Here is a 14,570-nt window from a genome sequence, read left to right as displayed (position 1 = left end):
TTTGCTGATGAATTTGATTCTCGAGATGACGGGCTGCTGTGGGAGAGCTCCTCCCTTGAACTTTCTATTTAGTACCCCTGTGGCACTGTGGCACAGACAGAAAAGAATGTATCTTTAAACTCATTCAAAAACTGATAACTTTTACTGTATGGTGTTTGATATGACATTATTTGCCAATTTCCCTTTTCCTCCTTTATTTTATATAAGCACACCCTTCAAACATGTAAGAGTATATGAAATATAAGTTATGAAGTTAACAACTAGAAGCCTATCACTAAATTTAAGAACTGTGTATTCTTGATAACACTATCCTCCATATCCCCTCTGGTAAAAAAGTAGTCACTACCCTGAAATCTGTGTTTCTCATTCACTTACTTTTTGTCAAAAAAAGATTTCAGAGATATGTATCTTTAAGTAGAATGAACTTTATAATATCATGTCCTATGCAATATTCTATGATCTGCTTCATTTTCCACACATCATGATGTATCAAAGTCTGATCCATTATTACTGATAGCAGCTTGTGCATCCCTTCCAAGGATAACACTAGCTTTCTAAATATTCTCTGAAGCTAAAAAAAAATGATATTATCCAAGTCAAGGAAGAACAGCAAGAAAGGGTCTCTAATCCTAACAATCAGCCAGTTCATACATATTAATTTGCCATTTGATCATTTAAACATAATAATTCATATAGAAGTTCAATTTTGTAAGCATTTACCTCTAAAATCTCCCTGAGGTTTTTAACCTTCTACTTTATGTTTTAAGTCTTTATTCTGTACATCTTCCCATCAAACACTGAGCTTCCCGAGGACATAAGAATCTTAGCGTGTTCTTACATTACACTTCTTCCGAGTCCATACTCCATGACCAAGATCTGGCCTCACCTTTCACTATTTTCCCACAAGTATAACCTGTGTTCCAGCGACTCCGCAGGTGTGTTTCCTGAGTATACTATGCTATCTCATAGCTCTGACCCTTCTACATATGATAATTCTGCCTTTTCTTCCTGATGAATCTGGTCGGACATTGATCTGCTTTCAAGATCCAGCCACATTTCTAAACAGATGCCAGACACCGGGCGTGGTGGCACACGCTTGTAATCCCCTCACTTGGGAGGCGGAGACAGGAGGATTGTGCAGGTTCGAAGCCAGCCACGCTGGCTTAAGAGACCCTGTTTCCAAAACTAAAAAAATAGGTCTGGGAGTGTAGCCCAGATATAGAAGTGCTTCCAGGAACCCCAATACCACCAAATAAATAAATAAATAAATAAATAAATAAATAAATAAATAAATGCCAAAATTCATGCCTGTCGATTTCTACTTCTTTTTAAGCCCTATCCCTCTTACACCTGGCCCCACAGATCCCTACTAATTGTTTTAATCCTGAAATAAGAGCTAGTTCCTTTAAAATAAGTATAAATTTAATTTAATGGAATCAACACTTATAGCATTGTCTTCTTTTAAAAATCAAGTATACAAGATATATTTTTAAAGCATTGCTATTGATTTTTCAGTTATGAAAATGGTAATTGTCTTTAGCCAAAACCTACACCTCAAGCTCTCAGCTCTCATTCATTCAGTTATGGCAATAGATTCATTATCATAAGGGAAAGGGAAAGGCAAAAGCTATAGTCTAGGAAAATACTTGGTGGGAGATTTAGGTATCAGAAAGTTCTGGAAGAAAATTGTTTTCATTGTGTTAGATATTTTTCATTTAAATGAATTTCTGAAAAGTATGTAAGCTGGGATGTTGAGAAGTAAATATATAAATGTAAATAACAGTAAATAGATGAAGGTTAGCATCGTGGCCTAAACTCTGTTTTTGTTAGAGTGCTGAGTTCATGAGTACTTACTGCAGTATTTATAATAATTAATTAGCTAAATAACAGTAGTAGCCATGAATAAAAGAGCGACTGAAGTATGTCATGAACCAAGGATCATAACGAATTGTATTTTGTGTCCCTATAGTCCTGTTATTTTGTTTGTTTTTTTGTTGTGTGGATCTGGGAATGGAACCCAGGGGCATTTGAACTCCAAGCTACATCCTCTGCCCTATTTTTTATTCTTTATTTTTTGAAACAGGGTCTCACTGAGTTGCAGAGGGCCTCACTAACTAGCTGAGGCTGTCCGCGAACTGCGATCCTCCAGTCTCAGCCTCCCGAATGCTGGGATTACAAGCGTGTGCCACCACGCCCGGCTGCCAGTAGTCCTGTTTGAAAAAGAGATAATTAAATACAACCATAGTACCAAAATAATAAAAAACATAACCACGAAAGTGTTTTGTCCTATTCCTAAGAGTATGCTATAAACTATCTCTATACAAAAATAGACACTTGGCAGCCAATAAAGCATTTTACACAAATGAAATGGCAAAATTACTTGCATCGTTTCTCTAAAAAGTAATTTCTTACTTGGTTTCCCACTTTCGCATCTCTTCACATTTTTATTTCTGCTATAGTCTATTAGCTGCGGCTTTGATCTTGGTTCTCTTAGCCAGCTAATATCAGTCTTGCTGTCATCACATCTGTGTTCTGTTTCATCATCACTGAAGGGGCTTTTCTTTTTATGATTTGTCATAATCTACAAAAGAAAGATAATTGAAAAAGATGAAGAAATATGCTTTTACACTTAACTAAAGACATTTTTCCAATTTTATTGGTATGATGTAATCATCCACCATGAGGACGTTCAGAGTGCTAGGACACACATGCACACAGCACTCATGAACCCTCCGTTTCCCTTCTACTCCCTTCCTCCCTCCCTCCCCCTCCCCATGCACAGCACAGTGACTGCCACTGATAAATCTGTGCATGTACATACTGGTCATTTAGCGTTTCCTTCACCACGTCTCTCTCCCCTCCTACCTCTCTCCCATAGGTCCCCTCCCTCACTCCACTAAGATTTTTCTTCCTTTGTCTGGAGTCCCTCCTGTGTTCCCATTTCACCCTAGTTTCCACAAATGAGGGAAAAGATCTGACCTTTCATTTTTTGTGACTGACTTATTAAGCTACCCCCCAAAAATACAGAAGAATTTCTCATTTTTTAACATACTAATCCAAATGACAAAGATTTATCTAAGAATGTTACTAAGAAAAACAAATCAAATCATGAGATCTGTATTTTGGTGTTGATGTTCTAATTACTTACTTTCACAGAGATGTAACATGATACTTTCAGAGGAAAAGAAGTTGTCATATGAACATGGATAATTTCATAGAGGAATAAAAAATTGAAATCGTTTTGTTTTCTATTTCTTTTACAATAGTTGGTGTTAAAAAGTTATTAAAAGAAATCCTATTGTTCATAGAACACATTAGTGTATTATAACTTACTCTTTTATCTTTTACTTTGAGAGAAGATTCAAGTTCATCATGATTCCTTAAACTTACCCTTAAATAGAAACATGTATTAATTTTTTTTGGGGGGGGGCTACTGGGGATGGAACCCAGGGGCATTCTACCTCCGAGCTACACCCCCAGCCCTATTTTTTTATTCTTATTTTTATTTTGAAACAGGGTCTCACTGAGTTGCAAAGGGCCTAAGTAGTAGCTGAGGCTGTCCACGAACCCAGATCCTCCTGTGTAAGCCTCCCAAATGCTGGGATTGCAAGCGTGCACCACCATGCCCGGCTGTATTAATTTAAAAATACCCATCATACTTGTTTTCTTAAGATAACATGCACTAGACATGAGGTTAGATCTGATTTTTCAGACTTTTTGTTTTTACTAGTTATAGAATTCTAGTCTTATTCTCTCTGACCTCAGTTAATTATATAAAATAATAAGATCAGATTAAAGTACTACTTTTTTTTAGTTTTATGATCTAAGATATACAACTAAATTTCAAAGTAACTAATTTGTATATTAACTTTTAAAGTAAAAGCTGAAGTACAGAATTATAATGATAGTAATCATGACAATAGCATCTTTATTCACTCTTCTCCTATGTTAAAAACTCTCAGAAAGACAAGCTGGAGGGAAATATTATTTAAGAGGAAAGACAGATGGAGCTCAATTTTAATCTGATCTAGTTAGTTACAATAAAACACCTACAATTTTGTTGAATTATCCACGCAAGCTTCTCTAGTTGTAGCCTGTAATTCTTCAATCTATATGATGAATAAACATTAAAAATAATGTTTTTAGTGTCAAAGTAAGGTAAACAAAAATAAGAAATTAAGCATAAAATCTAGTTTCTATCATTTTGCAGAACCATAAGAATTGACAATAAAATTAAGCATAGTATAGTATTTTCCTTTTAGAAGAAAGGTAATAAAATATATTGAAAACAACATTTGTTTTAAATATATCCCATCAGTAAAGGAAACCATTTTATCATTATAGTAAGTCTAAGTCCTTTTATTCCCAAGCCCCCAGTTACTCATTTTTCTCTATCTTATTCCGAAAGATTTGAGAAAAAAAATTAGATACATCTAGCCTGGTTATCCAAGCAAATGGCTACATATCTTTAAAAAATTTAAAGTATCTCTGCAAGAAGTTGCACTTTAGTACACTTTTAAGTGTATAGTAAATGCAAAATAACAACTGAATAAGTACAAAATAATTATCGATTTTTAGCTTACTCCAAGTTTTATAATAGGATCATCAGCTCCATTCAGATTAAAATTGTAAACATCATTCCTGTGAAAATGAAGACAAACATTAGCTCTATTACACAATAAATACATTTACACTCTTCAAATATGAAGGAAATGAAAAATTACTTACAATGGACATTCAGAAGTAACATTAACATAAGTGGTCTTCAGTTTTCTGTGGCTTTTTTTTTTAACTTTTTCCTAAATGCAAAAGTAGTTTACATAAAACCATTTAAACATGTACATTACTATTTACTATATGTGGTAAACAAGTCATATGTACAATTAAATTTTCATATATTTTCTAGTTGTGCTTTTACTACTATAAATATGACATTTTTCTTAGTATAAGTTGAATAAAAACATACCCAAAAGAAATAAAATCACCACCTCAGAAAGATATCTTTACTCCTATGTTCACTGGAGCATTACTTTTAATACCCAAGACATAAAAACAATCAAGGGTCTTTTGACAGATGAATGGGCAAGGAAACTATCAACACACACACACACACACACACACACACACACACACACACACACACACTTCAGCCTTATAAATAGGAGTTTCTACTATTTGCCATAATGTGAATCGACTTGGAGAATATTATGCTAAGTGAAAGAAGGACAAAGAAATGTTGCATGATCTCCCGTGGAACCTAATTTTAAAAAGGCTCAATACATAGAAATAAGAGAGTAAAATATTGGTCACCAGAGTGGGTCAAGGAAAAGGAAATGGGGAGATGCTGATAAAAAAAAGATTGCATGTAGGTAGAAGGAATAAAATCTAGAAATGTAGAACATAGGAACTATAATAATATAGTATTATAGTGATCAGAAATAATCAGAAAACTAATTTAATATCCAGAAATTTAGTAATATAAGACACCAAATAAATTTATAATTCATTTTCAATTTGAAACTTTGGCTATTTTATGTAGACTCATTTGCATATTTCCAAATACTTTATCCCTCATCACCACCCTTCTCATCACTTCCCTTACTCTTCCTTTCTGAGGTGCTGTGGATTGAGCCTGGGGGCATTCTACCTCTAAGCTACATCCCCAGCCCTATTTTATTTTTCATTTTGAAATAGGGTCTCACTTAGTAGCCGAGACTGGTGACGAACCTAGGATCCACCTGTCTCAGTCTCCCAAGTAACTGGGATTACAAGTGTAATCATCACATCTTGTGATCATCCTGCTCTTTCTAATGGTATATTGCCTGATTAACTGACTACATTTCTGCTAGTCAAGCACTCTACATCCTTAGTCCTTCAATATGATTTCAGCAGTGTTTATATATTTATGTTCATTTAATTTTGTGTGCCAGTGTGTGCTAGACAATACAGAATGTATTAATCAGGGTATGCAGGTGTACGTAAAATATTACAGAGTACACAAAAGGGAGCAAAATGCCTGCAATAATTATTAAAACATGAAAAAAGTACAAGGAAATTTTTCTGTAGATTCAGAATTCTTGCCAATTAAATTTTCTTGAGTCAGGGAATCTTGGAAAAATTTCACCACAAAGACAAGACTCCAAAGCAAGACTTGAAAGAAGAATAGGACCTCAATAATCAGAAACAGAGGTGGAGAGCCCTGCTTACTCATTTCAAAAGGGGCAAAGATAATACTTAGGAAACATGTCACAAAAGCTCAAGTCATCTTGTTTACCTAAACGAGACTTGTCTAGGAAACTAATATTAAGAAATAAGACAATCTTTAAAAATGACTAGTGAGCATTCTATGTTTCCATTTAATTCAGTAATTTGCAAGAACCCAATGTTTCCAAAAGAACAGAATGGCATTATTGAAACTGTACATTAGAAAGAAAACAAGCTGTTTGGCCCAGCGGTGCTTTAGATCAGGAGAGTTATAGAAAGACTACTGGAACAATCTAGAAATCTAAAATCAGAACTGAAAGTAAGGTCATAGGAATTGGCATAGACAGGAGGAGACAAGATTCAAGGGGGACTTTACAGAGGGGGAACTTCTAAACTTGATAAAGTGGTTAAAGAAAATAATTTTAAGTAATAAGTCAAAGATAACTGATATTTTAACCTTTGATGAAGAATAAATTTCTTTTAAACAAAATTAGGTCTTTGGAAGGATCTGATGGTTAGGACAGATGGGATTAGTTAGCAAAAACAAAAAAAAAATATAGTGATGAGAACATGTTGAGTCATGGACCAAAAGTAAAAACACTGGGCTCAACTATGTAAATGAAGCATCATCTTTGAAAAACAAAGTCAAGGATCTATTTTGAGTACTTTCCACTAACCCTGTCATTATTATTTATTTAGCAATATTCTGAAAATCCAATTCCATCTTACTACTAATTTTAGTGTCTAGGGTTAAACATAAAGTATACTATATGTTTGATAAAATAAATGGCACATACCTTACTGAGCTGTAGGTCAGATCTGTTTGAAAAACTACTATAAAAAAGATTTTGACAGTATTTAAAAGGCAATTAAATATAAGTAGAAATGTTTTTCATAAAAAACCATTCTAGATAAGGAAAAACATACTTGAATTAATAAATCTATATATGTTAAATACATGTTATAAATAACGAAAGTGTAACAATACTAGCAGCAGAAAGTACCAAATAATTTAAAATGAATGGTTCTCCTATGAAAATCACTATTGTGTGTGTGTGTGTGTGTGTGTGTGTGTGTGTGTGTGTGTGTGGTACTGGGGATGGAGCCCTGGGGCATTCCACCTCCAAGCTACATCTCTAGGCCTATTTTTCATTCTAAATTTTAAACCAGGGTCTCTCTTAAGTTTTGGAGGGCCTTATTAAGTTGCTGACGCTGGTCACAAACCTGCAATCTCCTGTCTCAGCCTCCCAAGTACTGGGATTACAAGTGTGTGTCACCACACCCAGTGAAGGTCACTTTTTAAGTCCAGAATTAAGTTTGAATTAAATACCTGATAACATATAAATGGACTTTTTGTAATAAGAGAATTAACTTGTAGAAAGATTACAAGCAAAATTACATTATATACTCTATTAAATAACTCATTTCTACCCTATCTACACTTCATATTTCATTAAACAATATATTTAAGTTTTATTCATTACTAGATTCCATAAATACAAGTCTAAGATATCTAGATCCTAAAAATCTACCCTGCAATGGATCGTAGGGTATTGATATTACATTTTTGATACTTTATGAGATGTAATCAGACACTAGAATGACATTTCAAATTCAATTTCCTTCCCATATAATTTAACTATGAACTACTCATAGAGTAGTAACTATTTTTTACTATAAAATTATTATATTATTTGAATGAATACTCAAAACTAACTTTTTGAAAACTAAAATAATTTAGTTGCATCTGTCAGAAAAATATTTATGCCTAAAATTTATGAACATACCTGTCAATCAAAGACTCCTTTAAATTTCTTGCACACTCTGTGTCATCTTTTGATTTGTATCTCTTATTAATCTGACATATCAAGGATTCTGCTGCATTAGTAAATTCTTTTTCTTTTGACTTTTCTCTCTGAAACAATTTTTATAAGTTACTTAAAACTCTACCAGTTAACCTTCAAAGAAAAAAAAAAGCTAAAAAAATCAAGAAAAATCTGGTTCTATTTATACAACAAAGAAAAATAAAAGGAGCCAGGAAATTATTTAGTAAGTCTGGGCTAGGCAAAGTATTAAAACCACTCAGAATATGTCTTTCAACATATAGAACTGTGCAAAGTACTCTATATTATTGTTTTCTTTTTAAGTAATATCATGAAAACAAAAAACTTAAAAGAAAAACGCCAGTTCTTTGAAAGGTCAATAAGCTTCATAAACCTCTAGTCAGGTTAGCCAAAGGAAAAAAAAAGAAATTCAATGGAGAAAGAAAAGTCTTTTCAATATATGAGATAATTAGACAGCCATGCGGCCAAAAAAAAAAAATCTAGACACAGATCTTATACCTTTTACAAAAATTAATTTAAAATGAATCACATACCTAAATGTAAACTAAAAGACAATAAAACTCATGGATATAAACTTCCAAGATATACCCTTAGACCTTTTTATTTTTTACTTTGAAACAGGATCTCTTTATTTTGCTCTGAAAGTCTAAGTTGTTTGAGGCTGGTCTGAAACCTGTAATCCTCCTATCTCGGCCTCTTAAGTATTGGGATTATAGGTATGTGCCACCATGTCTGGTTCAAAGTCTGTTAAATTTTAAAAACGAGGCAATAGAGACATAATTAAAGTAATAGCTTAAATAATGCTATCATATATATATATAATTATCAATCTCAGTCTTGATGATGTATACATAGAAGGGAAGGAAGTGGGGAAGACTCAGAGATAAACACAGCAAGCACTGTGTAAATGTAAGTCTTATCACTCTATACCTCAGTATAATGTATAATTACAATTCACCATTAAAAGTATAAAAATGAAAGAATTACAAAGTAAGCATTATCATCAGTATGATTTTAGATAATTTAGTTTTAAAAATTCTAACAATACTCGAGATATGAAGTCCCCTAATTTTATATTTATTCTGGTATCAAGCATATGGATTTTTAAAATTTTAGTAAAACAGAAATTATTCAAACTTTACTATTTTAACCATTTTGAAGTCTATTCATTTTTTCTAAATAATCGTAAGCTATTACTTATTGTTTTCTCTTGAGATTATCAGCATGAAGACATGATTTACTTGGCTTGATAAAAGTGTAGTAAAAAATGAACCTCCTCTAAAATCATGTATAATTTCAGAACTTCCAGTATAACTGGAGCCATCTCGGGAAATCTAAACCATTGAACTACAGTGGTTCAATTGCTCTGTGCCAATCTACTAAGTAGGAAGGCAATATTAGACAAATGCTAGGTACGAGGAAAGTGATTCATGAAGTTGGCAGGAAATACTGCTTAATGCTACAAGGAGTAATACTGTGAAGGAAGGAAGAGAACTTCTGAAAACACCGAGTTGGTTTTTAAAATATCATAGTACAACTTAGATGATTCTGAGGAAAAAGAAATGATTCGCTCAGGAAAATTCTGTGACATCTCACCCTTTCCCTGTCAAACACCCTTCCAACACTCTTCCCTTATCAAAAAGGGTTTAAATTCAAATTGAAGGACATATATGTAATCGGACAAAAATAACCTTACTTCTAGAACTGAGGGAAGTAAATAGCAATTAAGAGTCAAAAGAGAAAAGAAGAACACACAAGGCATAGCGTTACAGGAGAAAGCAGCCAAAGTAGGCATGAACAGCAGGTTGTGCCCCAGTCAGAGTGCAAGCATCGAGAAATCAAACAACAGCCACTGCTGGCGAGGGTGTGGGAAACAGGAACTCTTTACACTGTTGGTGGGGTGCAGAGTAGTCCAGCCGCTATGGAGATCAGTGTGGAGAGTCCTTAGAAAACTGGGACTAGATCCACCATTTGATCTGGCTATGCCACTCCTGGGTGTCTTTCCAAAGGGCTTGAAATCAGAGAACTACAGTAACATATGCATACCCATGTTCATAGCAGCACAGTTTGTAATAGCCAAAATATGGAACCAACCTAGATCTCCATCAACAGGTGAATGGATTGCAAAACTATGGGAAATGCACACATTGGAATTCTATTCAGCTATAAAGAAGAATAAAATAATAGCACTTGCAAGAAGATGGAAGGAACTGGAGAACATTATGTTAAGTGAGATTAGTCAAGCACAGAAAGAGAAGGGACATATATTTTCTCTAATATGCCCAAGCTAGGGAGTAGTGGTAATACCAGTGGGACTCCAGATAATGGAGGGGAAATCTCAGCAAAGTTCAATGGAAGGATAGGAAAAGAAGAAAGCTGAGATTGTTCAATGGACGAGCTACATATGAATATGTGTAATAGTATAAATATAACATGATTAACCTAGACACTGTTTATTGTGAGGGGGGAAAGGAAATGGGGGGAAGGACACGAAGCACAATCTAAATGTACATCATTTTCAATATGTTCCACTTATAAATAAAAAAAGAAATATATAAATAATAATAATAAATACAGGTACGGAAAATGTAAGACAAGTGGGTTGTAGGTTAAAAATAGTTTTATGAGGCTGTCAAGACAAAGTAAATAATATCTAATTATATTCAATAAGTATAAATTATTGCATATTATTTAGACATTAAGATACCTCAAGGTATGACCATTTTACACTGACCATTTTACACTATAAATTTACTCAGATATTAGCAATATTACAGAGGATAAATGGAAATCAGAGCCTATAAAACCTTGATTACTTTAGGAATAGCAAAAAGCAGGTTACATTACTGGCATTGGAAATGTATCCTGATTAAAATTTTTCTTAACCAGAATCTTGAAAGTAATGACACAAAAAAATTATGAAAACTTTCACGAAAAAATACAATTTCTTCCATGCAGAAATGATGCTCTGTAGTAAATCGTGTCTTGGAGAGGGTCTACTGAGAAGGTCAATCTAAAGAAGTAGGGTTAGAATGAGGATGAGCAGCAGTTACAGATGATAGCTCTTAGGATCCATTTACATCTTTCCTGTAAAAGCTTCTCAAGATTTAATGTATTCATCCAAGAAGTGTCTGAGATGCAACTATGTGTAAAGTTGTGCTAGGACATGCAGGAAAACAAATGTTGAATAAAACATAGGCTTTATTCTTTAGTAGGTTATAATCACAGAGGAAAAACAGTTATCTAAAAGGAAGTAAAAGTTATGATATAAACAGTTCACTACGCGTGTTTAAAAGTCGGAATGAAAGGACCTAAACTCGTGATCAGTGCCGCACTTACTTCCTTTCCTGATTTTTTCTGACTCCTCACGTCTTTCCGTGGGGAAGGGCTGTCATCACAAACAGAAGTTTTCACATCTTTGGACAATATGTATTTCTTCCGATAGACCATGGATTCTTCGACTGTCTTGTTCAGGAGAACTGACTTGAAAGTCGTCTCAGCTTCAACGCGCAGCTTGCTCCGCGGCTCTGGGGGCCTGGGGGGCTCCCGCTGCCTGCTGCCTCTGCCTGCTCCCGCAGCGTCTGCGGCCTCACGCTCCTCCACTGCTTCCTCAGGTCTCGCTTCAGAATCATCATCCGATATTGAGATTGAGGAGGAAGATTTGGGTCCAGAATGTTTTTTGTTGATACCAATATCTAGGGGGAGAATGAAAAATTCTTATAAATTGATAGTATGTAAAATTTATTAAAACAAAAAAACTATTTGTAAGATACCTAATAAATCTGGTATTTCCCTAAACTACACTGTATATAAATAAAATTGCATTCTACCTTGATTAAAGGTGTCTCCTGGTAAAGCACTGGCTCTTTGGTTATGATACAGTTTAATAGCTGTTACAGGTGTCCAACATGCCCATGTGGAGTGCATTTTATTTTCACAGCTGTTGTCTAAAACAGCAGGCAATCTATAAAATAAATGTATATGCTTAATATATTATTAACATTAGTAATAACTCTTAAGACCTTAATTTTGGTCAATTTTTAAAATAATTTGCTAACATTAAAATATAGAAATATTTTCATATGACAAAAATTTAAATATATAATTCATCAGTTTTAAAAATTAAAAAAGTACCACTACTAATACTATTTTGATTTTTAAATATGTCTTACAGATTTTATACATTTTGCTGTGTATTTAAATTAAATTTTTTCACAATCATACATCTAAAAAGATCTCATTCATATAAAATCTTTCAACTTAAAGAGTTTTGCTGATTGATATGGGAAAAAAGTATATACTATTCTACACTCTACTATCAGAATAGTAGTAGTACTTGAACAATCATTAATGCTATCACCAGTATTATATTCTAATTAAGGCTTTTTCAAATCTGTTATATCCATCTAAAATAAAATTATGCTAATGGATTTGATGGATTTTCTCTTACGTACACAGGTTTATCTATTTTCTCCACTGCTTGTGAATCAGGGGTGATATCCTGGAGTTCACCTAAATAAAACAAACATTACGTTATTTTTATTTTTCATGCAGGTGACGGAGCAAGCTGGGGGGTAGCATAGCATTTCCTCTCAGATCCAAACTCACTGGGAACAGAGATTGTGTTCAGTTTCTTTCAACCTCAAAAATTTCTTGCACAAAGATAAAACACACTGGTTGTAAGCCTTTCTTTTCAAATCAATGAAAGCCAGTGAGAGAAATATTCTCTCTCTTTCTGTGTGTGTTTCTACACACACACACACACACACACACACATACACGGACTTACTTTTAAAGCAACTAAAACGAAATAAAAATGTACTTACTAATGATAAAAAAAAGTACTTACCGAAACTTTGGTTTGGGAATTTAATATCCTTTTCTGTCTTTTTAGCAGTTTTGATATGCTATAAGCATAGAAAACATATTCATGTAAACTTGAATTAGGCATTATATAAAAAAAACAGCTTTTAAAAGAGTATTAAGGTTTGAAAAAGTAAGTTTGCCTTGCTTTGAAAGTTGGATAGTATTTATATCTATTTTATAAATGTTATTCCCATTCCAGAATACTGCCCATCCTAAAACACAAAAAAATAACTTTCACTGCAGACAAGGAGGAAGAAGAGCCTACAAAATTTTAATCTCATTTACAGCTAGATCTAATAATTTCATTTTCATTAGGTACTGATAATTACTAGAATCTCCATGGCATATCTCTTATAGCTGTTAATTTCATAGTCTACTTCTCTGTTCTGTCTTTTCACTAAAATATATAGTAGCATTGGAAATTATGAATTATTAAATTATTTTAAAATTTTGACCATTACCCCCAAATTTCTTGCCCCAAACTTTCTTCTTTGAATTATCACAGACTCACACTTCACCCAGACCAAATAAAACTCTATCACTCTCAGATAATATACTGTCTATCCCAAGAGCTGGTATCTCTCACTTGCAGTCTTTTCTACTTAGTCAGTGGTTCTCTACCCAGGGAAGGAAGCTGTCACAGAAATATGCAGGTACGAAGCAGGAAGCATAGTTCTAGTTAAGATGCCTATCATCTCATTACACTCAGGACCATGCCACATAACTTAAAATAGTGCCTCGATTAATAAACACTCAGCTAGACAATCTACCATAACTATCATTTATGCTTTCAACTCTTATACCCTTTTTCTGCCACATACCTATTTAAATTTACCCCCCTACCATCTGCTCTTTTTAAACTTTAACGCCAAGACTTTGGTAAAGTTATATCTGCCTATGAACTAATGACATGATCAAGCTCAGTCTTAAATTTGGACTGGGCCTCAGCGCTTGCCAGGCCTTGTACTCTCCTAGGCCTTTCCTTTACCTCTCAGCGGTGTTCCAAATCTTACATGTCCCTGACCCCTATCCAATAGACTCCAGTGAGGAGCTCACCATCTTCACACTGGAGAGGAAAATAAAGACCTATTAGGTGCTCCTCATCTACAAACTTATGTTATTTCTCCAGGAAATCATTTTTCCTAAGCCATTCCTTATTCATTATCCTCAATATTTATTTGACTAACCTTCATTGATACTTCAAAAATCAGTTCACCCTCAAAAAGGCCTCTGCTCACCTTCACCTCCCTCCAGCTATGGCGTTAGGCGCCTGCCTCTTCACAGGCTTTCACTGAACCCTGCATGCACATCTGAGGATGCTTACGCTATATTGTAACCATCTTATTAATTTGTCTCACCCCGCAATAGATTTTGAGATAGTTAAGGACAAAGTCCACTCGAATCTCACATTTCTCTTCCTACCAAGGCCTTCCCCATAGCAATTATTTGTATAATTAAATCTTAAAGAATGACAGAAAGTCCATTTCTCCTACCAAGTTAACTGGAGTTATAATTAATGGATGCTCATTTTATTGTAAGAATAGTAAACAAGTCATATGCCAGAAAGACCCTAATTTCAAGGACAATAAATGCTATCTAGAAAAACAGTTATGTAAACAAAGTGAGAGAATTACTGCTAACAAAAGAAATTAGATC

At 34.0% G+C, this 14,570-nt stretch overlaps 1 protein-coding gene across 1 annotated transcript in view; it reads right to left on the bottom strand.

The window, feature by feature from the left end:
* Positions 1-14,570, bottom strand: part of SYCP2 (synaptonemal complex protein 2) — a gene marked incomplete at both ends in the record, with an annotated part of 46,555 nt that overhangs the window by 10,632 nt on the left and 21,353 nt on the right. The window contains 11 exons of the mRNA XM_080716476.1: positions 2,413-2,581; positions 3,334-3,391; positions 4,054-4,109; positions 4,584-4,641; positions 4,729-4,799; positions 7,002-7,038; positions 7,992-8,119; positions 11,388-11,743; positions 11,879-12,012; positions 12,503-12,560; positions 13,971-13,980. Of these exons, the coding sequence (XP_080572602.1) occupies positions 2,413-2,581; positions 3,334-3,391; positions 4,054-4,109; positions 4,584-4,641; positions 4,729-4,799; positions 7,002-7,038; positions 7,992-8,119; positions 11,388-11,743; positions 11,879-12,012; positions 12,503-12,560; positions 13,971-13,980 (1,135 nt within the window). The remainder of the gene's footprint in view (positions 1-2,412; positions 2,582-3,333; positions 3,392-4,053; positions 4,110-4,583; positions 4,642-4,728; positions 4,800-7,001; positions 7,039-7,991; positions 8,120-11,387; positions 11,744-11,878; positions 12,013-12,502; positions 12,561-13,970; positions 13,981-14,570) is intronic.

This window comes from Muscardinus avellanarius, assembly GCF_963383645.1.
Source record: "Muscardinus avellanarius genome assembly, chromosome: 19".
NCBI classification, from domain to species: domain Eukaryota; kingdom Metazoa; phylum Chordata; class Mammalia; order Rodentia; family Gliridae; genus Muscardinus; species Muscardinus avellanarius.
Note: the sequence above shows the minus strand (reverse complement) of the source record. Positions and strands in the feature narration are given on the sequence as shown.